The sequence below is a fragment of the Myodes glareolus genome, chromosome 8, assembly GCF_982192425.1.
Source record: "Myodes glareolus chromosome 8, mMyoGla1.1, whole genome shotgun sequence".
Lineage (NCBI taxonomy): Eukaryota > Metazoa > Chordata > Mammalia > Rodentia > Cricetidae > Myodes > Myodes glareolus.
The window spans coordinates 110112835-110137762 of NC_142033.1; the positions used below are offsets into that span (position 1 = coordinate 110112835).

Below are 24928 nucleotides of genomic sequence, written 5' to 3' on the forward strand. Positions count from 1 at the left end.
ATTTCCTAAAGCTATTTAAAGTAGGGCTCACAGCATCCTTACCTTAAGACTCCTGGCTGGGACCATGTGTACTCAACTCATTACTCCAGCACAGAGGAACATAAGAATGTATTAAAGTCCGTTTTCCAAGAGGATTCAGCTATCTTACTAGATTATTTAGTTGTTCTGAGGTTTAAATATGTGTGAAGATTTGAGCACAGCACCTGGTAAGCAGACAGTTCCAGTAACTGCTCTACAGAGCACTGTAGCCGAGTTAGATTTCTGTTACTGCAATAGAACATTTATAAAGAGGAAGCATTTAATTTTGGTTCATGGTCTCAGAATTTCCATGGTCATTAGGCCCTGCTCTTTTGGGCCCGTGTCTGTATGTGATATTTTGGTAACGAAAAGCAGGGAAGGCCTATTTACCTCATGGCAGGAGGAAAGAGTGAGACAAGATGTAGTCAGGACCAGGGCATGCCACCCACAAACTAACTTCCTCCACTAGGTTCCATACCTTAAGTTACCCACAACCCCCTAAAGATGCCATAATTTTAATTTATGACCACCTGAAGGACATTCAAGATTCAAACTACAGGAGCCACCTCACCATATTATATCACCACCAAATACTGAATGAAGTTGTAGAAACACATGCATTTATTTATTATTTTAAGCCACACAGTTCTGTTCTCCCTCTGTTTTTAGCAAATACACAAATGCATATATACACATATGTACATGTTTGTGCAAAAGTAATTGACTACTCATGATTTTAAACTTGATAAACACCACTGAGTTAAAAAGCATATCATTCTATTGCAATGTAGGAATATTTTTACACAAGACTATTAAAATATAATACTTTTTCAGCTAAGAAAAATCCTAAAGTTAATCACCTCTTAGTTGGTAGAGGATGGAATATTTACAGAGAGAAGTGGAAATCAAATACATCTGGTTTAAAGTGACAGACTCATCCTAAAATGGGCAACTTAAGCACCAAATCAAACAACTCTGCCACTCTTCCTTAAACCAAATCCTCTCTTTAGTGCATCCCAGCTCACTCAGACACACATTGCTCAAGCTGAACTCAAGCAAACACGTGTGTGTGGAGGCACCGGAAGACGTCCTTCCCAGGACTGGCCAAGCACGTCCTCTGTGCATAAATAAAGGAAAACGGAACAGGATGAAAGAAAAGTAGCCACCACTGTTTTATCAAGGAAAGCAAGAGCTCAAGAATATCTCATCTACCCACACTAACATCAACCGCTGGTGTAAAACTCAGGACAGGAAAAGAAACCCAACGAGGGGACGGTGGGGGGCAGCACAGAAACAAGAGTCTCAGGGCGGGAGATGGACCTTCAGGGTCCACCAGGAACAGCACAGCTCTCCTGAAGGCATGCTGAGCAGCAGGTATCGTCGCACATTCACAAGAAATGTCTTTCTGCACAAAAGAACTTAAACTGCAGTGGACATCTGAAGGTACTTTAACAACAGCAGAGTGTGCTGTGACTATAAACCCCCTATGCACGGCACTGAAGAGTCGCACTAGATGATGTCTTCTGCAACCGTGGTGCCAAATATCTGGTAACATATTCGCTGCTCCGCTCCGCTTGTGACGTTGTAGGACTTGATGAGGCATTCCAGCCACGGGTGTGCATCTACAGACCAAAGAGTATCCCGTTTAGCCATTAAACCAAGCATATAACTAGCAATGCTGAGTAATTAGAATTTTCACCCAACCTCAGCTGAAAGTGATTTACAAGTTTGCAAACTCCTGCCAGCAGAGGCCGTCAATCCTCTCACCCACGCTTTACTCCTCTTGTGCTGACTGCTTATGGGCTGCCCCTGGCTCTTCCTCGATTGACTACTAGAGTCGGAACCTGAACTTAAGATCATACCAGCTTTAGCCTTCATGTGGCTTGCCCAGATGGGAGCAACTTTGGGCCTTGCCATGATGGCAGCAATGATGTCAACACCATGTCTGGTGGGCAGTAGGACAGGCTTCTTTCAGCAGAGAGCTCTGGTGGAGCCAAAGGGAATCTGGTGCAGCACTTGAGCTCGCCCAGGATAAAGTGAGGAGCTCCTGTGCATGGCTGGTATCCGTTACACTGTCACACACATACACACACTCACACACACACACAGATACACACACACGCACACACAGATACATACACACAGACACACAGATACACACACACACAGATACACACACACACGCACACACAGATACACACACACAGACACACAGATACACACACACAGATACACACACACACAGATACACACACACATGCACACACAGATACACACACACAGACACACAGATACACAGACACACAGATACACACACACAGAGATACACACACACAGATACACAGATACACACACACAGACACACACACACACGCACACAGATACACACACAGAGATACACACACACACACGCACACACAGATACACACAGAGATACACACACACGCACACACAGATACACACAGAGATACACACACAGATAGACACACAGATACACACACACGCACACACAGATACACACACACAGATAGACACACAGATACACACACACAGATACACACACACACACACAGACACACAATTTGCCTGTATATGACAAAAGCTACCATGTGCAGAGACTTATTTCTGGAAATCTAAGCATGGTAAGTGTAATAGCTAACACAAATTAAAACTGAAAACAAATGATGTATCTGGATTAAACTTTGCCTTAGGTGAGCAAAATTTCCCATCTCTTGGAAACTGATGTTACAGTGCAGAGACCGACTGTGAGGGAGAAACCTTGATGAGGAGCAACATCCGACAGTCACAACAGCAACACCTGACAGTCACAGCAGCAACACCTGACAGTCACAGCAGCAGCATCCGAGTCACAGCAGCAGCATCCGACAGTCACACCAGCAACACCTGACAGTCACACCAGCAGCATCTGACAGTCACACCAGGAGCATCCGACAGTCACACCAGCAGCATCCGACAGTCACACCAGCAACACCTAATAGTCACACCAGCAGCATCCGACAGTCACACCAGCAGCATCCGACAGTCACACCAGCAGCATTCGATAGTCACACCAGCAGCATCCGACAGTCACACCAGCAACACCTGACAGTCACACCAGCAGCATCCGACAGTCATACCAGCAACTCCTGACAGTCACACCAGCAGCATCCGACAGTCACACCAGCAGCAGAGAAGCAGACAGAAAAGAGACTTGGCACTGAAAACAATTACTAGAAGAATCAAACAGCTCGACATAATTTATGTCTGCAGGCTCCAACAGGAAAGAATTGCTGGCCACAGCAGCACCTGGCAGCAGCAGCTACAACGGCCACAACTACCCCCCCCCCCCCCCCCCCCGCAGAGCCAGTGCACAGCTGGCGTCTGTCCAGAACTAATTAAGCTTCAGAGGCTGTGCAAAATGAAAATGGAAAATTCTGGAAATCACTAATACCACAGAGGAAACACACTGAGTAAAACAAGAGAAATGCAGTTTATTTGAGGGCATTTTTTTTTTTTTTGCATAAACTGCATCCATTTGGCATAAAGAAATTTCACTGTAGTTTCAATGTCTCTATGCTATATGGGCAAACTCAGAGTCAAAGATGCTGTGGCCATAACTGCTATGCATTAAGTGTTTCAAAACATTTTAATTTCCCTTATTTACATTAATTTTGTTCTGCTGTTATCCCGTAAAGTTATTGGTCACATTTAGTAATTGCCACGGGCACATAGTTTTCCTCCTTCCACCCACAGTCTACAGACTAGATACACACTAGGTGCTTTTTCAAGAAAGGGAAAGCAGCACCTTTAAAATAACGCCTACCGATTTTTATTCCTGGGGGACAAATCACATTCATGACCTTTTCCAGATTCCCCTGAAGGCTGTCATCAGTGAGGACTTCGGATGCTGGAATCTGGAAAAATTTCTCCTACAAGTGATGACAGACAAAGGAAATGGTCATTGTCTGAAAAGCTTCAATGCACAGAATTTCGGGAACTAAATGCCAAAATGATCTTTTACATACGTATCAGCCTATTAAGGATGTAGAATTCATAAATTGGAATTGCCTAAGCTGAAGCCAACCCCCACTTTAACTGTGAAACAGCTTTGGGAGGCACAGTCAGGATCATGCAGCAAGGCTGATGACACTGGTTTACCCAGGAAATAAACCTAGTGTCGAGTGCGAAATGAAGCAACATTAAGAAAAATTTATTTAATCTCTTCCCCTTCTACATTATGTTTAGGGGAAGAGATTTTCTTGCCTTGCTCATGGTTCTGTTTTGAACACAGACACGGCACAGCATCTGCTCAGTGGCTGCATGAACTTCGCAGCATGGAGAAAAAAACACCTAACTGCAACTTGGATTGTTTTCCATTTTTTTTTTGTTATTAAAAAGCCAAACCAAATCAAACCCCAAATATAAAATAATAAATATATAAATAAATAAACAAAACAAAACAACAAAAATACAAAACTGTCTCACCCTAACAAAACATAGGTCCTCCTCTCTGTATTTAGTATGCCATGGCTTGTGGGAGCAGGTGAACTGACTGTTTACTGGAGCTACGGAAAGCTCTGGAAAGTCATTTGAAGTTGGGGAGTTTGGGGTATGCAGGAGAGAGTAATCAGCCACATGAGCAGTCAGTTATGACAATAATGTGCTGAAATCACCAGGGCCTACGTCACTGGTACTCAACCTGTGGGTCGCTACCTTTGCAGGGGTAGAGGTATGAAATGACCCTTTCACAGGGTTCACCAATCAGACACTGCATATCAGATATTTATATTACAATTCAAAACAGAAGCAAAATTATTTACAAAGTAAAAACAAAATAGTTTTATGGTTGGGGTCACCAAAAACTTTAGTATTAGCCAGGCAGAGAACCACTGGCCTAGCCAGGCATCCCGAGCTGCCAGCACTCCATGTACACTGTTATACACAGTGCAGGAGAATAAGTCCATGCACTGGAAAAAATCTGGGCCTGCAGAGACCCACAGCCACATACCATGAGGGGGAAAGAGTCTAAACTGGAGGTCCCCACTAAATCCCTCCCCCTCAGAGCTCAGGGGATCCTGCAGAAGAGGAGGAGGTAGAAGAATTCTAAGAGTCAGGGGGTGGAGGGCAGCAGCAGAACACGGTCCTTTGGATCAACTATGCAAGGCACATATGAGTTCACAGAGCCTGAAGCAGCAAGCACGGGCCCAACACGGGTCTCGACCCGGTCCTGTGTATATGTTATAGCTATTATCCCATGTTTATTTTCATGGAACTCCTGAATGTGAGAACAAGTTTGTCATGACTCTTGTGCCTGTTGCTGGGACTCTCTAACTCCTGTTGGGTTGCTGTGTCCAACTTCAATATTAAAGTTTTTGATTCATATTATAAAAAAAAAGAGAATGAGCTTGGGAATACTGGAGCTAAGGGAGGCCTCAAGGAATTCTCAACTTAAAACTACTAATGTCAGAAATGACAGCAGTGTCTGGGGCTCCTCCACCTTATACAATACTACATGTCTGTTTATCACGCAAGTTCAGTTCCTTTAAGGGGAAAGCATGGAGCCTTGCACAGTGCAGTGGGCTCACAGCGTGTGGCTCCCCAGCTGCTCTTTGCCGAGCACTGGGATTTCTGAAGGAACGGCTCCTCAGATTTTGATTCCTCAACTTCACATTTTTAAAATTTTGATCTAATCAAAAGCTATAGACCACAAAGTTTTAGATTTATGTGGCTGTATTGCTGTTATATATTCTAAGTCATTTTAAATCCTTTTAAGAACAAAATATAAAAAAATTGAGTTTTAGGGTTCAAAAGGATTCAATAAGTTATACTGAAGTACAACTAAATAGGATGAATATTAAAAATTTGAAATAAAAACTTTAGTTAATTATTTTTACCAGGTCTCTTACTTACAGAATCCTTAAGGTAAGCGTCCAATACTCCTGTTCCATCATCAAAACTGAAAGTCATAACAAACACATACTGCAGAGGAACAATGCCCAAAACTAGTGAAAAAAAAAAAAAGAGCATATTATTCCAGGCTGCTAGACTTTTCTATAAGGTAAACCCGAAATGCTCTACTCTAGTGAACAGGTGCAGACCATGGCTACTCAGAGTATCTCAACAAAGAACTGCTTTCTTCTCTAGGATCAATTTGTTAAAACCATGCAACAAAACCCTCTGGAACATTCCACCAGATTTATGCAGTTATAGTTTCATAACATAAGGAACTGTGTTCTAATACTTGGTAGAACCATAACAATTAATTATCAATTAATTAGCTAACAAATTAGGGCAATTCATTACATGTTAATTATAATGAAAAATGAAATTAAAAGCATAGAATGCTCTAGAAGGCAACACACGGTTCAGTACTGTTAAAGGCTTATCCCCTTTAGGCTGAACAGAGCGTCCCTTATCGTTATTAACTCTCTTCAGCGATGTCATCTGGTTGAAAGCATCACCATGCTAGAATCTGGGGGTTCATAACTGCCATGACGAGAAAGGAAGAACACAGTGTAGACACCAAGCTGACAACTTGCAGGCAAGGGCAAACGTCTCTGAAGACACTGCAGGTGTGTGCGGTGTTTTATTACCTTCCATTCTCACAGGCCATAGTATGGTAGGAAGATTAATTAGGGAGGCAAGACAGACGAATAAATTGGGGCACAGAAAAAAAAATAGAATGTAAATTCTGGCTTCAGAGGGTCTCAATAGTTCCACTGAAGCAACCCAAGAAGGATGAAACTCAAAACAATGGCGGAGGGGAAACGGTATTGTCCAGCTTGACAGGAGAAGCTCATGTGAAGTAACATGAGACCTCAGTGGTTCAGGGTACGAGACAGTTGTACCACAAAACAAAACATACCACAAGAAGCACACATAAACATGTTTAAAAAATGGAATTTCAGTTTAGGAGAAAAAAATCTGGGTGTACACTCTCACAAAAATAATAATTCTCACTATATTTTGAGTTGCCCAAACTAAATTTACAGCTCTCAATAGCTGTAAAGGGCAAACTCAGAAAAACATTGGCAGAGTGAACATTGATTGAGGAGACAAAGAAGTCAGGAAAACGGAAAAGCAATAAAGGAGGGAAGACGGCCAGCCTGAAAATGTAGACCCAACAGGGACACAGCAGACACTGTGAGGCCTACAAAGAGCACTGTCCTTATAGAAGAGGAAAAGAACATGTACATAAGAACATGATCCACATTAGTAGGCAGACCTGACTTCACTCATAAGGACTTTCTAAAACTTATGCCTTATAACATACCCTGCTCCTGGACGCTAAAACCAAAGGCTGGGTGAGTCATGTGTGCAGCCGACAGCCTCCCATGTGCTGACTAAACTAGAAGGTAACAGTTATCCCGGCACCCTGTCCATCACTAGGTGTGTGCCAGAAATGTCGCAGGATCTGTATCTGTGATCAGTGATTAGATGGAAAACAAATGGCTAAACATTGAGATATGGTTATGACTGCAATGCTTGTAAATGAACACAAGTATCTTAAATTTTTAAATTAAATTTTAATTTAATTAAATTTTAATTCAAATTAAATTTAAAGTCCTTAATTTTTAGCACAATTGTTACAAATAGGATTAAGAAAAATTAAGCTAGTCTTGACATAAGTATTCACAAATATTGAAATATAAGTCAGTGAGAAAAAAAGAACATGAAAATTTTAGGATAAAAATACAACTCACCTTCTGCCACAGAAGAAGGAATCCACTGTCTTTTATTAGGAATGGTACTCAGGCTTTGTATGGGTTTCACGTCTGAGCACTGCTTACATCTAAAATAAGTAAATGAGTAAGAAAAAATGGGAAGTATCTAAGAATAATGAAATTTACTCAAGTATGACATCTTGTTTCTGTATGGCCAGTTTTAGAAAGCCAGCTACTAAACAGAAGAGCACGTCACTACCTGTACTCATGCGGTTGTTTTATAAATCAATTATGACTGCTTTACTACACAGAAGAAACAGAAGACACGGGTGTGGTGGCTTCCGTGAGAACAGCCCTCGGAGGCTCATGTTTGCGTGTTTCTTTCCCAGCTGGTGAAACTGTTAGGGAAGCATTAGGAGGTGTGTCACTGGGGTGGGCTGAGGTTTCAAAAGGCCCAGGTAACTTTCTCTTCCTCTCACCATGTTTGCCTGTGTGCTGCCCTGACCCCTGCTACACCAACCATGGACTAACACTCTGAAACTGTAGGCAAGTCCAGAACTAGAATGCTTTCTTTTATAAGACACCTTGGGCATGGTGTCTCCTCACAACGAAACCACAGCGACAGAGACAATGGGCTTCAGAATAAACAACCTGGAGCTGAGAACCAGGAACTGGACTCTTGGTCCAAATCATTACATAATTTGGCTGTTAATTTTCTTATCTGTTAAAACAAAAAGACATAAGAGAAAAGTTGCAGGAACACTGAATTTATGGCTCTATGAGCAATATCTAGTGGTCAGTGTTAAAAAATATAGCGAGAAAAAATGATTCTGAACCAACATTGGGGACAAGTTGGATTTCAGGCAAATTACTGTTTCTAGTGAGCACAAATTCAGAGGCATCGTGTATGACGCCCGCAAGTCAGCTACTGTCTGGAACACAGAACATCTGAGACAAGACAACTGCTAAAACTGAATGTCATTCAGTACAACTTGTCCTGTGGATATATCAGTAATTTAATTTTATTAGGCAAGATGAAATGTGTATGGGGTGTAGTAAGAAAATACGCTTACAAAATATATTTGAATAAAAATTAGAACTCGAGAGTACTTGTAATTTATAAATTGGGAAAGAGGATTCATTTAACCATTAAATATATAGATATTTCTTCACTAACAGTAATAATGAAAAGATAATGGAATAAAAAATAAATCACTAATATTAGACAAGTTGATAGAGCAAGCTGGTACTAACTCTTGGTGTCTGGGGTTAGACTTCAGCACTGTGTACTAGGAAGGTTAGAAGAAATGAAGGGAGAGAAAAGAATGAGGGATGGTCCTGTCAGAAGCAAAGCCTAGTCAATGACTTATTCAAAGAACAACAGAAAACGATGCATTTTGATATTTCAACTAAGTGGTATATAACCTTCCAGGACATTTAAAGATATAAAGACACTGGGTGCTTCAGAGAATTAAGTACAGACATTCATTTTTATTTTACTGCTGAAGCTTTTCACCCATTGTGTATGAAAGAAAACCAAGAGCGAAGCCCATCGGTTACCCTGGTGACCTTCAGGGTCACAATCATGCAGCTATGACAATGGCAGAAAGTAAATTTTTAGTGAAAATTAAAATTTAGGTTCATTATAACAACAACTAACAAATGCTATGCATTTAAAAAGAAAATGAGGGAGTCGAGATATGGGGTAACAAGATCTCAAAGCAAAGCATTTTCAGAGCGACTGTTTCATCAGAACTATAGGGCGCTTTACTTTGCCCTCCTTCCAGCTGCAGGCTCCACACTTCTGCCAGTCTTCAGTGGCAGTAACTCTGCAAAATGCTGTATGCAGTTCTGGAACTTACTCAGTTCGCAACTCTGAAATGTCCCTTTAGCTGATACCTCAATTCTTGTGCAAGAAACAAGTTTAGTTTGTGTCTGAGATACAAAATGTTGTAAGCTTTATATGTTGCACACAGAGTGCTTAGACCTCTATAAACACACAAGAAACACTGAGTGAGGATACACGCCACACACAGTCACCGACAGAGAGCCCTTGCTTGTTATCACTCCCTAGCATGGTTACTGTTTCGTCACACACCACCAGACTAGAAAGGGAAAGTTTGCTGCTCCTGTACCAACCTGCATCCCTGGGATGCAATCACTATTCCTTGAGAACTGTCTCTAAGTAGGAGCGGGCACAATAGCATCAACTGCACATAGGGCAGCTGGAGGATAAGCAATGGAGACACAGTTGTAATTCCCAAATGCTCGAGAGGAACACACACCCATAGTGACACACCTTTCCTCGGATGAGGAATGGTGCTGCAAGGTCTAGGAGCTCCAGGTCCTCGAGGCCGGACCTCACAGGGATCACACCGCCAAACATGCTTGACAGTTTAGAGATTTCACAGAGCCGTCCTCCTGTAAAACAATAAAGAAACTCTTCAAAGCCACATGGAATCAGAACAAGATGCAGGAAGTAAGTAAGCTGTTGGTTTAACTTAGCTGCCCCCAGAATCAAAAGTCTCTTTGCAGTCAAAATATTCATAGAAAACAATAATGTACATCATCCAGACTCTGTGTATATCCCATCTTTACATGGTTTATTTTTCTTTACTCCTTTAATCTATGACTGTCTGTACTCTGTCTCTTAAAAGACTGCTTTATTCTTTAAACTATTTACTTCTTTTTATAACTGTCTATACTCCTTCCCTTCTCTCTCGCAAGCCTACGTACATTTCAAACACACTGTGACCCGTTCAGAGGTTTATTTTTGTCTCCATCTGTCTTCATTGCATATCTGTAATCATTTTCTGACCAAGAGCGCTTCTTAAAACGCTAAGTGGCGTGGCTACAACTACAGCTGCTTTGCCTTTTGGCTCTACCCAGTCCAGCGTGGTTGGAGGTACGTTCACTGCCAGCTCTGTGAGGCATGATCACCGCCCCAGCTGCAGGGGAGCAGCGGGTCTGTGTCACCATTGATCAACTTGTAGCACACGGCTCACAAACCCCATTTAAGTTTAGGACCTCCCGGAAGAGCCAGAGTTTGTGCCACCAGCACGAACCAGAAAGTCACTGTTTAAAGAAGTCTTGCAGTTTTTGCTTCTTATGCTGAGTCAGGAAGCCTTCTCTTAGGGGAGCCACACCTCTGTTCACTGCTAGTAAACAGAGCCTGTCTGAAAGAAGAAGTAGCTGCCGAGAAGCCGTGCTCAACTCTGTCCTTTTGTGTCTAGAATTCCTCCCCAAGCTCGCTCAGGTTTTATGTGGATGTAGTTGCCCCAAGCTGGTGCCGTTTTGTAAATGGAGACTACTTTCTGGTTCCCAGCCGCCCAGACTCAAATACTCACACAGAAACTATATTAATCACAACACTGCTTGGCCCATTAGCTCAGGCTTCTTATCAAATAATTCTTATATCTTAAATTAACCCATTTCTATTAATCTGTACACTGGCATGAGGCTGTGGCTTACTGGTAAGGGTATCTACCTCCTCCAGCAGCTACACAGTGTCTCCCTGACTCATCTACACTCTCTCTATATCTCTTACAGCCTGGTTATTCTGCCCGCTACAGGCCAACACAGCTTTATTCATTAACCAATAAAAGCAACACAGACACAGAAGGACCTCCCACAGCAAGTGTTACACAGAAATACACAGCAAAGGGAGTCACAAGCTTAGAAAAAAATTTAAACTTTGCATGATAAAGAAAAAATGAACTGTTACATATGAATTAGGTGGAAAAAGGACAGGAAATAGCACAATTTCCATCTCTTAGAGCTGACAAATTATCATGGCTTTTCTAGGCTCCTTACTCTACGGTTGGTGATTTTCATCCCAGTATTATGACCCAACAGTGACACCCAGAGGCCAAGATGACAGCTTCATATAATTTATGAAATCCACTCTGAGCTGATGAGATTAGACAGGAATCCATAATGTGGGTAAATGCAAGTTCGATGCACACTATGAACGTGCAATTCAAGTAGATGTGTGTGCTCACACATTTGAATCTGATATCCTGTGCTGAGAAATTTAAATTGGCAGCACTTTTACTTCAAAGGTACAAAGTACCATAAAATACAGAGCACAACAATGGGGAGAAAATATACAAAAGAACAGTTGAAAAATCCAATCGCAAGTGTCTCACCTTCTATCAGAATTAGGCATTCACTTGAAAGAGGGAGGACGCCGTCAATCTTCACAAAGTGGACGGTGACACGGCGCCCTCCTTGGTCTTTGGTGGCCCAGACTTCTGAGTCATACAGTGGCGTACCTTGCAGTTTGCTCTCTGGGGACTTAGTTGCAGCATCTTGAAAAATTTTATCCACATTTTCCTCACATGGAACTTCTTGCCTAAAATGATTGATGACAAATTATTAGTGAAAAATGTAGGTATAACTTTAAAAATTCCAATTGAATAAATTACTCAAATTAAATCAGCTAAGCTTGTTTAAATTAGGGATTTAAGATTTAATGAATTGAATTTAATTTCAGATTTAACAAATTTTATTCAATAGGTGTTTAACATCATATGGCTAGATAAATCCATTCCCATAATCACAGAGAGGTTGTATTTACAGAGTCTGTAGAGGTCAGAGAACAATCTCCTACCATGTTGGTCACATCATCAAGCTTGGCAACACCTACTGACCCATTTCTATGATCCAGGCCCAGTATAGAGCCCAAGGTGACCTACAGTTATTCCCAGTCCCAATTGGTTGTCCTGAACAAGTTTTCACCCCAGTTAATCTCATTGTCACAGGGGACATACTTTAAAAAGTTATTAGCTTCATTGTTTTTAATAATTGGTAATTCATACCAGCGTAATTAACTACCATGTGGTAAAATGGCATGGTTTGGAATTAAAGGGCTGAAGTGCCTCTCCTGATTTTGTCACCAGGTGGGCATGCAGTGGATCTTTAGGTTCTCTCTCACACTTTCTAAAATGCTTTATCTAGAAGGACATCATAGCATGACTTTATTCTGGAAAAGTTCTCAGTTACAGGGCATCTGCCTGAACACCACCACCACCACCACAGGGAAAACAAACTGACCTCTGAGATCATGAGTGAGCCACCCCATTACATGTTTTTCTGATTAGAGTTATGCGTTCATGCTGTCTCTTTACAGTAATAAAAACCCTAAGATATACACTATCCCAATGTGCATGTTTCTGCACTACCTGTATTTCTCCAAATGCCATTCTGTATTTTGAGGAACTATGGTTCACTGCATTGAAAAAAATAAACAGGATTTAAAACTCTTTTATCATGTTTTGAGATGAATATGTATTGAGAATAAAAAACGCTCGGTGTCCATGTTTATACATAAAAGCTGATGTCTGGAATGAAGGTACTGCACTTACTATATTTGTATAAAAGCTACCAAACATTAGATTCCAAGCCTGAAAATATCCATTTTTATTTATTATTACTAAGAATGACTCAAAACATTTTCTTTGTAGTAATTTAGCACTTTCCCTTTAAACCATTAGCGTTCTTTTAAAATACAACAAATTAAATCATAATTTACCCATTTCTTAGGGCTTAAAACCACACACACCCAAGCAAACACATATGGGCAGGCATACAGTCAAACAATATGAGACGAAAACTTTTTAATTGGAAAATACTTACAGTGAATGGCACTTGGGACAAAGAAGTTTAACAGACTGGACAAGCCTTCTGGGCTCGTAGGATCTCAGCTTTGCTAGGATCCGATACTGTCGAGGGGCGCTTCCCTTCAGAACGGTGCGCAGTGGTGTCTTCTCTAAACAGTGCTGATCTGTAAGCTCTGTAAAGAACATTTGCATAAGAGTAAATAAAGTCCAGGTCTCAGGTATGCTCATCATGAACTTCCCTGAAACAAATATATACCATAAAATCAAGTTAATCTCAGCTACAGTCACAGTGATTCGAGATGTGCACTTGGTCCATGGACACAGAGCCAGGTGCACAGCAGGACAACGGATATTTTAATTATATACGAAGCACAAAAGTATTTCTCTGTGGGGCGAATAGAAATTCCCAGGAAAGTCTAATTTATGGAAAACAGCAAGGTTTATTTCACCAATAAAACGAATGGTACCTGTAGAACATGTAAAACTGCTCACTGCCAATCTCTTAGACAAATATTTTCAGGCAGTAGCTTATGTTATTTATAACTAGAATTTGATCAAGAGATATTTAAAAATAACACATTCACCAAATATTATTTGTCACACGGTCTTTTGACCTGGGTTCAAGACTTTACTGAGCTGTCCTTTATCAAAGAGCCAGAATGTGAGTTGGAAACGGTTATTTGGCGGAACCCAATTATCACAGTGTTTGCATGAGAAGGGATTTATTTTGCAGGCAGAAAGGGAAGATGGTGAAAGAGGGAATGATGAAGAGGGGAAGCAGTCAGAGTGACACGGGAAGAGAAGGCCTGAGAACAGAGCGAGTGACTGGCAAACAGAACTACGGAACTGGAATACAGGAAACTGGGCTGACTGGGAAGAGTCTAACCCTAAACAGCTTAGCACAGGAGCTGCTCCTCAGGCTCTTAGCTGTTCTAGGGTGCGCTTTCCTAGTTTAGAGAACGAAACTTGTACACAGCCTTGTAAACTTCATAAACCCAGGAAAATCACTTCTGTTCACAGCTTTAAGACCCTCACAGATATCTCCTTCCTGTGGTAAACAGCCGAGTGCTTGCAGTGAAATACTTCCCTGCCAGGCAGACTTGATCAATTTAAAGTAAAACGAAACAGTTGCTTCAGATTGCATTCTGAGACACTGTTTCAAAAACTTTAAACTTTGTATTACTTTCAGGAAATACAGTGAGAACATAAAATCCCCCTGAACATGCTTTAAAAAGATTCATAAACAGTTATATACCGGCGCGTTCACTCTGCTCTCTGCTCCGCCTCTCCCTATATATATCATGTCCTGATCTGCCGCCCCCTGAACACTTTAATATTTCATGCAAACAATGTGTTTCCTTCATATAGCTGCAGTGCCTGCTTCAAATAATTAGCACAGATTTAAGACTATTATGGGATTGTCAGATACTTACCTCTCTCCAGCTGTCTTTGCCTTTCTGCTGTAGTTCTAAACAATGCACATTTATCTTTCATGTGCTCAGGCTCCTTTGCCTACTTACCTTACGACGCTGGTCTGAGGGGTGCAAGTGGTTATTTTGCTCAGTACAAATCTGCTTTGGTGCAGCTAGTTTGTTTTTCTCAGCCTGAGATCTGACCATGCTTTTTGGCATAGAGACTACATATATGACAGTGTACGTCTCAATACACCCAAGGAAGGACCCATGAGGACGGACTTCTCCCCTTCTCCCCCAGGGGAGCGAACTGGTGAGCAGCTGATTAAAGGATGTTAGCTTAATCCATTCTGAACCAATTCCCCATCCTTCTAACTTGCAAAGGTAAACGTGTTATTCTTTATCAAACATTTAGAATCTAGTAGTTTAAAAGCCACAGACTCACAAACCAATAATTACCACTGTGCTGGCAAATGTTATTTTAGTATTTTTTCTTTTTTACATTAGGTAGCCATTTTAGACCACAGAGTTTTCTATCCAATCCCAGTTTATTTCCTCATTAGCAAGCTGAGTTCAGACATCCTGGGTTTACTCACTGGATTCTAACCTATCACTAACATTAATCTGAGGAGCGTGTTGTCGCAGACTGGCTGTTTACTGTTAGCTGAGAATGTTTTTGGAATCTGCTTTTCCTCCAGAGACACCCGGAACATTTTCATGTGCACTAAATATGCTGCCTGCCGTTGGAGGTCCTGCCTCTGAGCAGCGCACCTACGACAACTCTTGTATAACATCGAAGGCCTGGTTAGAAGGCTTCTTTTCCAGCTCCCATTCCATGCTTCCACCTCCTTTCTCCAACAGGAAAAACACCCACTGCATAGCACCATACATTTAATGAACTATTTAATGAACTTCTGACCACAACTTAGATGATATAACAAGGATGTATCTGGTAAATATGTACTATCATTGTTCTGGGGCACAGGGTAAAGAGTTTCTTACATGTACAATGTTAAACACATTACATAATTTTATTGAAATTAATGTCAGAGTAGAATTTATATCATTAAGCTTAGAACATGTTGAATACTACAAATTTTATAAATCTTAATTATTTATAAATTAAAACACATATTCAATATAGAAATATGTACATGTATGGGTTCTATCTTATACCACTGTAGGATGAGGCAGGGAATAAAAGCTAAATATAAGCTTTAAGTGTCCCTATGAGGATCTACTGTCACTCATAGGTACGAAGGGATTATCTGGGAAATGCAAAGCAAGTATCTGTGAGTTGGTTACTGTACCAAAGGTGGGCTTACTAAGCAGGTTCATGTGCATTAGTCACTGTACCAGAAGTGGCCTTACTTGTAGCACAGAATTGTTGACATCTTTCTACTGCGTACAGTGAAACCAAGTCTGAGCCAGAGTCTACAGGAAGAGAAAAGAAAATAACACAATATGTAGCTCTTTAAAATATCTGTTAGAAACTTAATGTAAAACCGAGACTACGTAACACTATCCACAGAAACTGAAGAAAGCATATATAAATGTTCAAATGTCTTTCCCCCCAGTTTATTTGTAAATTCAACATAATTCTAACAAAAATAACAGGCTAGTCACAAAAATTGATAGGCAACATTTCTCCTGTCTTAAAGGGGAATTTAGATAATTGAAGATCACGACAGAAGAACATTAATGTATTTATACTGCATGACTTCGAGACACAGTAGTCAATAAACTATAGTATTGTCATAAAGACTGGCAAACCAACATATTAAAGAGAACTTAGAAATCAACCCACACTTTGACTGTTGACAAAGAAAGGAAGACAATTCATAAATGATTTTGCAACGACTAAAAATTATTAGTAAGGGAGAGCACATACATCACAATACACTCACAAGTGGAAAACAGAAGCCACGAAATAAATTCATTTAGCTCATTTGATGTCCTGGCAGGCACTGGGGCTCTATAAACATGAAAAGGGAACAGGTACTCTAACTAGACGCTCTCCCATCACTCCTCACACTCCACATCAAGTCAGGAGCTGCTGACATATGCTCCAGCACGACCACAGAGCCCAGCACGAAAGCATACACACATGTCCATTAACTTCTACTAAAAGAATAGCTTTGTGAGATCTGGATGACTCCAGTCTGCATCAAAATCCAAGATGCCCTTGAACAAAAGCTATGGACTAGTTAAGATAAAGATAAAGGAACCTTTGCTCCTTTTAGAAACTGATAAGCAAAACAGTTGTTGCCTAGGAAATCCAATCAGATTTTTTTTCAATGAATACAAAAAAAACTATACCCATATCATAAAGTAAGTAATCACTGTTACTCTAATTTGAAAGTGTGAATACACACTAAACAGACACGCTTAGTTTTGGATACGACAAGGACAAATTCTGAAGGTGTTGTTTTAATGTGAACACACATGCACAACATGTGTAAAGAGACGGAAGAAAACATTCTAAAGGATAACTGTGCTCGTGGGATCATGAGGAAGTAAAATGTCAGCCACACATCGTCCTTACCTGAAGGTGTTAAACAGTTGTCTTCTTCCTCTGATTGACAGGTATCATTTGAGAGCTGAATGGCTGCCAAATCTACAGATTCTAAAGTTCTGAAACACAAAAGTGTGAAGTCAAATGGAGTAAGAAAGTCAATACGGCAATTTACCTCTATTCATTAAATTTAGGAGTTCATACAATCATAAAATGTGCCAGATTCTACCCAACTGTCTATGGCTTTTATAAAACTGTCAGAGGACTACAACATCCTCAAAATTAAGAGCAAAGGTAAAAAAGATATTGAGTGGATGAGCCAGTCACTATAATACTACAAAAACAAACACACTATCTGGGAATTGAATGGCTACATTCGCAGTTGAGAGACTGTCACTCAAGTTTGGAAAAGCAAGCAGCATCTACTAGGGACACCGCCAGTTGGTATGGAAAGAGCCTCTGTTCTCCCCTGTAGCTAGACCTGGCAGTTCGCTTGGCAGTCCGCGTTAGCCTCTGCTTCTAGCTCATCCATCTTCATTCCACTTTGACTCTTTGACTCCACTGACTAGCAGAACCCCTCTCTGCCACACTAGGCTGAGACCCAGGGGAGACCAACATCCTTCTTCCTGTCCTCCTCATTTTAGTCTCCACTTAGCTTTTGTATGGCTGCAGTCTGCCTACCTAAGGAGCCCCTCCTCCCTGTTCACATCCACTTAGGACACTCAGGGTCTTGGTACAGACCCAGATCCCACTAATTCTTCAACGTCACCCCTCTCAGCCTCTCCTTATAGCCCATCTCTGGTGTGGGAGAATTGTCTGTATTCTGTCAATCATGTATTTTAATAAAACGCTGATTGGCCAGGCAGGAAGTATAGGCGGGTCAACCAAACAGGAAGTAGAGACGGGGCAATGAGAATAGGATAAGGCTAGGGAGGAGGAAACTCCCTCCGCCATTCCTGTGCAGACCACCGAAGAGGCAGCATGTAACCTGCCCAGCTGAAAAAGGTACTGAGCTATGTGGCTAACATAGATAAGGATAATGGGGTAATATATGTTACAAGGACTAATAAGGAGCCTGACCTAATGGGCCAATCAGTTTATAACCTTACAGAGATCTCTGTGTGTAATTTTCTTTGGGGCTTGCCAGCTGTGGGGTACCCGGGCGGGACAAATACCCCAACAAGCTGGCCCGTCATGTTACACATCTCCATTCCTCTGTGACCCCTGCCAACTAGCAGAACAGCTCTCTCTCTCTACAAGGGATGCTGCAGCCATCACCTTTCACTGGGACGCAGGGATCCCACAGTTGCCATACTTGGATAGGATACAGACTGGGCAAAACAAATCAAAGAACAGAACACCTACCCAACACAGACAAAACTAGATATCTACACCAAGAAACATCCGGAACATCCTCATACCAGACGCCTAGCTCAGCACAGAAACACAAACACAAGCACCCAAGGCCATATGGCTCCTCCAGAAGGCAGCAACTCCTCTGCAATAGTCCCTGAGCAGAGCAATTTAGCTAAAATATAAAACAAGGACTTTAACATAGCAATTATGAATATGTTTAAAGACCTTAAAGATGATAGGAATAAATGCCTTAATAAAATATTTGAAAACTCAAACAGTTGAAATAATGAAAACAATTCAAGATATGAAGGTAGAATTTAATAAAAAAATACTAATGAAAACACAAACTGAAATAAAACCTGAAAATGAAAAAGTAAAGATGTCAAGCAAGGAACTCTAAGTTCACCAACAGAGTACAAGCTATGGAAGAGAGACCTTTAGGTCTTGATACAGGGTAGAAGAAACTGACAGAAAAGTCAGACTAACCAGCAGACTGGGACACCATGGGAAGACCTCTTCCATGGATAACAGGACAGACTGGGACACTATGGGAAGACCTCTTCTATGGATAACAGGAACAAACTGGGACACCATGGGAAGACCTCTTCTATGGATAACAGGACAGACTGGGACACCATGGGAAGACCTCTTCTATGGATAACAGGAACAAACTGGGACACCATGGGAAGATCTCTTCCATGGATAACAGGAATAAGTGAGGACGGATAAAACGGTCAAAGGCACAGAAATACTTTCAACAAAATAACAACAGAGAATTTCCCAATCTAAAGAGATGTTTATCAAAGTATAAGAAGCATACAGAATCAAATAGAAAGGACCATGAAAGAAACTCCCCATGATCCTCAAAATGGAAAGACTAGATAAACAGAACAAAGAAAGGGTATTAAAGGATGGAAGGGAAAAAGACCAAGTATCACATAAAAACAGACCTATGAAAATAACAGCAGACTTTAGAGTGGAGACTCTAAAGCCAGAAGGGCCTGGACCGAGATCATGGATGCCAGCTCAGACAAACGTACCAGTGAAACTACCAATCACAACAGACAATGAAAGAAAAACATTTCACAATAAAAACACATTCAAGCGATTTCTGTGAACTAATCCAACTCTACGGAAAAGAGAAAGAAAGAAAATTTCAGTCTGAAGAGAAGGTTAATTACACTCAAGAGGATACAAGGAATAAATTTGTATAAATTTAGAAGTTGGTCTAAATTGAGGAGGGGGGAGGAAGCCCACACCACAATAAGAAAGCACTAAGAATTAATAAATACGAACTATTTATTAATAGCTATCCATATTAATGGCCCCAATTCCTAAATAAAAAGACATACTGACTGGATTAGAAAACAGGATCAATCCTTTTGTTGTACCCAAGAAACACACCATAACCTCAAGGATAGATACCACCTCAGGCAAAAGAATGGAAAAAGGTATTTCAAGGAAATGGAACGAAGAAGAAAGCAAATGTAGCGATTTTAATATCTGACAAATTGAATTCAAGCCAAAACAAAGCAGAAATGATAGAAAGACACTACCACACCCAATAAAAACCCAAAAGGATGTTGTAATTCTAAATATTTATGCACCAAACACAAAGGCATCCAAATTCATAAAAGAAACATTACTGTAAGTAAAAAAACACACCAACCCTCACACCTTAATAGCGACTGACCTCAGTTCCTCACCCCTGATAACGGACAGGTCCTCCTGATAAAACAGAGAAATGGTTGAATTGAACAACATCATAAGCTAAGTGGACCTAACAGCATTTACAGAACAGTTCACCCCAATACCAAAGATCATACTTTCTCTTCAGCAGTCTATCGAGTTTCCTCCAAAACTGACTACGTATTAGGACAAAAACCAAGTCTCAACAGATACCAGAAAACTGAAATAACTCCCTGGATCCCATCTGACCTCTATGGAGCAAAGCTGAACACCAACAACGCAGTCAACAGCAGCTTATGAACTGTGGACACGGAAGAAACCATTACTGAAAAGAGAACTGGGTCAAGGGAGAAATTAAGGAAACAAGAAACTTTATAGAATTCAATGAAAATGAGAATATAACATACCTAAATTTACGGGACACAATGAAAATGGATCTAAGAGGTAAATTTAGAGCCGACAGCAAAACACTGGAGGTATTTTGTACTAATAATGTAAGAACATGCTCAAAAGCTCTAGAAAAACAAGAAGAAATAATACCTAAAAGAAAAAAAGTGATAGGAAAAAATAATGAAGTTCAAAGCTAGAATCAATTTCACCCAGCTACAAACCATGTAACCTGCAGCAGACACTGATTTGCAATATATACCAGTGCAATATTGGCACAAATGTTATAGAAGTTACTCACCACTTTTAAAAATTAGATTTTAAACCTCTCTTACATGGTACCCATGCATGACAATGTTATGTGGACAAGAACCAAAGACTAGATAGGCCATGGGCCTTATGGGAAAACTATTTTTCTGCTAAAGGAACAGCAACAGAACGACCCCTAATGACACACTGGTGGATCCGTCACGCAGAGCATCACTCAACCTCTCCAGGAGAGCTTCCTTTTGTGGTAGATAGCAATTAATAAAGAGAACACAGAGACTTTGAAGCAGTCAGGTCTGAATCAAAGCCCTCCCCTCAAAGCTCAGAAATCTACGAAAAAGAGGAGGCAGAAAACTCTAAGAGCCAGAGGTGGTTAATGTCTCCAGTGATATAGCACCTTCCAGGAACAACAGGTGGATGTATCCATGACCTCACAGAGACTGCAACAGCATTCATAAGACCCACACATCAAATTAGACCAAATCCCAGCACTGAGAGGGGAAGGTGGACACAAAGTCCAACCCCAAACCAAGACGCTAATTTAACAAAGAACACATGCTGACAAGGGAAAGTCACTGAGCATGCTGACCACGCTCTAGGGGGCAGGACTCATGCCAGGAGTATTTGGCCAATACAAAAGGAACTCTGTGTAATTTTTTTTTAGATGCACTTTTTGCTTTGTTATTTTCAGTCTGTTGATTTTCTTCTTGTGTATGCGTGTGTGTTTTGATTTGTTTTCCTGTTTGTTTTGTTGTTGTTTATTTTAAGAGAGAGAATACATGGAGTTAGGTTTGTAGGAAGGAGGGAAAAACCTGGGAAGAGATAGGAAAAAGATAATTAAAATGTATTGTATAAAAAAGATTTAATTAAGAAAAAATAATGGAAAAGTTAAATAATATGCTGTACACTGTGAGCTATAATAATATAGAACTAGTAAAATAGAAACTTAATGTTAAAAGCAACTGAAATGAATTAAAACTGATATGACAATAATTTTGTCAGTTTACAGAACGTTGTGCTTTCTCTTTGAAGATGCATTGATTTTCCCTCTAGAATATGAACATTTTTCTGTACACAGTAGACTGACAAATTTAATTTTTGAAAAACTTATAATACTGGCATTACTACATCTCACTACTTGGACTAAGAGTCACTTTTCACTTGGCTTACATTTAAAAAAATAAACAGTATGGGGATGGGTCTAAGGAAGAATATCAGTGACCCACTCTGCCTAGACTGGAATGGGAAGGTCAGAGGCCCAGTTGGCCTAGTCAGGGCTAGAGTCGGAGTTAAATTCTCCACAAGTCCATGAGGAGAAGCAGGGAAAAGACAAAGGCCACACACAGCCCAGGAATGATACTTCCTTATAAATTAACCTAATGATGATCATATTTATATTTTCCAAGCAGGGATATAAAAAAAAAAAAAAACCTCACCTTTTCAGCCGATCGACATCAGGGTTACTTTCTGGTAAGACTCTGATCCCCCGACCGTAGCTGGTCCCTCCATGAAGATGAAACTCCAACCTTATCAGTGAAGTCATGGACTCTGAATTAACGGGCTGAAGTTTGGTATGGACGCTATAGATTCTAAGAAAGCTTCCAATCTGAAAGATTATTTAAGAAGATCATTTCAGAAAAGGGGCCTAATGAAAACAATTTCTGATAGTTGATAATTTCAAAACCAAAATGAGGTAGCAATTCAACAAGCAAGGACGGCATCTACCCAGAGGAGAGTGGTAGCAGGGAAGCTCTGGCCCCCCCGCCCCCAGCAGCTTCAGGGTCCCTTATCAGACCGTGCACGAGGGGGCCTGCTTGTGCACACACCCATGCGCTCACTACACAACGCAAACAGGCCCAATCCCAGAGGGTCATCAATAGGATATACTCAAGGAATCTAAGACCTAAATAAAATTCTTTTTGATAGTTATTTCTGAAAAGAATTTGCTTGAATAAATTTAAAATGAGATTAAATATGAGGAACAATATCCTGTCACTATGAGACAGGAGAAAAACTTTATAAACATGTAACTACATAAAAATGACCTTCATTTTTTTTTAACAAGATAATTTTCTTGATAGCTACAGCAATCTTGTGCGTTAGCCTTCTGACTGATGAGATTACAGGCATGTGCCACCATGTGCTTTTCCCCATCCTACAAATTCTATTGATATCAAAGTTTTTAATAAAGTATTTGTACTTTTATCACCATCTTGCAAAATATATTCCGTATAGTAAAATATAGGATTAAGCCAGAATTCTGAAATAACGATGTTAGACTTAATCTTGGCTATTTTGCTACGTTTAGTGTAAAAACAACTTTAACTAGACGTTTTTTTCCAATGGAGATTTCAAGTGAGAACACGTAGGAGGTTATTCAAAGCCACAGACATTTAGATGTAGTGCTGTGGTATAAGTCTCTAGTACCAGCTATTGGGGAACACTGTGTATTGTTTATGTCATGGGTTCAAACCTAGCCTGGGCAACCCCATTTGAACAGAGACTGCCACTCCACCTAAAGGGACAAGACAACAATGTGAACTGCCCGGATGTTTGTGTAGATGCGAACAAAGGGCTGCAGAAAAGGACACTTCATTCACTTGCATAAAAATAGCATTCCTGACTGTAGCAGGTGAGTAGGCACCCTTGAAGCACAATTAATAAAAACCCAGAGAGAAATTGGGATTCAAACTGAAGATCTGAAAAGCAAAGCAGTCAGCTACTGACTCTGATCATGACCGCAGTCCAAAAATGGCGATCCTGCCTCCAGGAATCTCAGAATGAGACTGAGAGCTGTCCCTTCCCATTTTGTAATCCTGTCTAGTTCTGAGATTAAAGGCGTGAACCCTGGGATAAAAGGTATGTACCGCCCGGTTTCTACGGCAACTAAAGGAGCTACTGGGATTAAAGGTGCGCATCACCACTGCCTGCTGTAAGGCTGACCAGTGGGGCTGTTTTACTCTCTCAACTTCAGGCAAGCTTTATTTATTAAAATACAAATGAAATGCCACCACACACCTTTCTCTTTTTTCCCCCTACAAATCCTGCTTCATTGTGGTGACATAATACAGTGGAAAGAGGCATCAAATGGAGAGAGAGGAGAGGGGGTAGAAGGGAGAGACAAGGAGCCCAAGCCAGCTTCTACTCTGCACTCTCTGACGGAGCACAAACAGTGGTCAGGGACGAAGGCCCGTTCTCCCAACTCTATTCCTTTACACTAAGGCACCTCACTTTCTTGTGGGTCCCTGCGTGTTTCTGAGGACAGGGAGGCAAGAGGAGGTATCAGATCTACTCTTCCCCAACTTCCTTTACCGGCTCCTCTCTAAGAGGGATCCAAAGTATTCATTTGGATATTTTTTTGGATTATTTACTAGGATAGTAAATGAAGCAATTTTGACTTCTCAGTGATTTTTGGAATGCTTCTTACTTTTTTATTAGTAAAGCAGATTTTTGTAACCTTTGAAGGATCAGAAAGAAGACTGAAACTTGGAGAGAAAAACTACATTAATAAACAGGAATTTAACTGCCAAAAACATGGTTTCCTTACCATTAACTTTTAAATTTAAGAAAATTAGAGGCAGAAATTTCAGTGTCTTTCATGACATCTGAAAATGTCTTTTTTTTTTCCCCCTAAAAATGAGAATGAAAGAGAAAGGTCAAGAGCATTCTGGAGAGCAAGAGGCAGAGACAGTGGGGACACCAGAAGGTCCCACACGCAGCTTTGCTTCAGAGGAACCTGAAATAACTGTGGTAAATCTTCAAGAGGAAGTTTAATAGTGAGTGCTCGGGTGTTTATTATCCTGCCCCACACTGCACTACAAGGTTTAGAGGCCAGAGAGAACTTATCTTTCTGAACAGATCACAGAGTAAAGATGACAAGTTGCTCTTCTCAGAAATGCCTTCTGGAGACAATGCTGTATCTTGTTAAAGTTTGAGTAAATTATTGTGCAATGTGCCTGATGCTTATAACTTGCATGGTCTTGTCAATAATGGAGTAGG

General features: G+C 40.7%; 1 protein-coding gene across 8 annotated transcripts in view; it reads right to left on the reverse strand.

Moving 5' to 3' along the window:
- Positions 1 to 616: 616 nt before the first annotated feature.
- LOC125397627 (protection of telomeres protein 1-like) overlaps positions 617 to 24928 on the reverse strand; it is a 47470-nt gene continuing 23158 nt past the window's right edge. For all 8 annotated transcript variants that reach the window (XM_087909453.1, XM_087909455.1, XM_085692402.2 and 5 more), the window contains 10 exons: positions 22366 to 22535; positions 17261 to 17349; positions 16087 to 16149; positions 13320 to 13476; positions 11831 to 12036; positions 9968 to 10103; positions 7722 to 7810; positions 5929 to 6020; positions 3842 to 3947; positions 617 to 1640 (listed from right to left, as the gene is read on the reverse strand). In XM_087909453.1, coding sequence (XP_087765579.1) covers positions 1528 to 1640; positions 3842 to 3947; positions 5929 to 6020; positions 7722 to 7810; positions 9968 to 10103; positions 11831 to 12036; positions 13320 to 13476; positions 16087 to 16149; positions 17261 to 17349; positions 22366 to 22535 — 1221 coding nt within the window. In that variant the 3' untranslated portion in view covers positions 617 to 1527. The remainder of the gene's footprint in view (positions 1641 to 3841; positions 3948 to 5928; positions 6021 to 7721; positions 7811 to 9967; positions 10104 to 11830; positions 12037 to 13319; positions 13477 to 16086; positions 16150 to 17260; positions 17350 to 22365; positions 22536 to 24928) is intronic.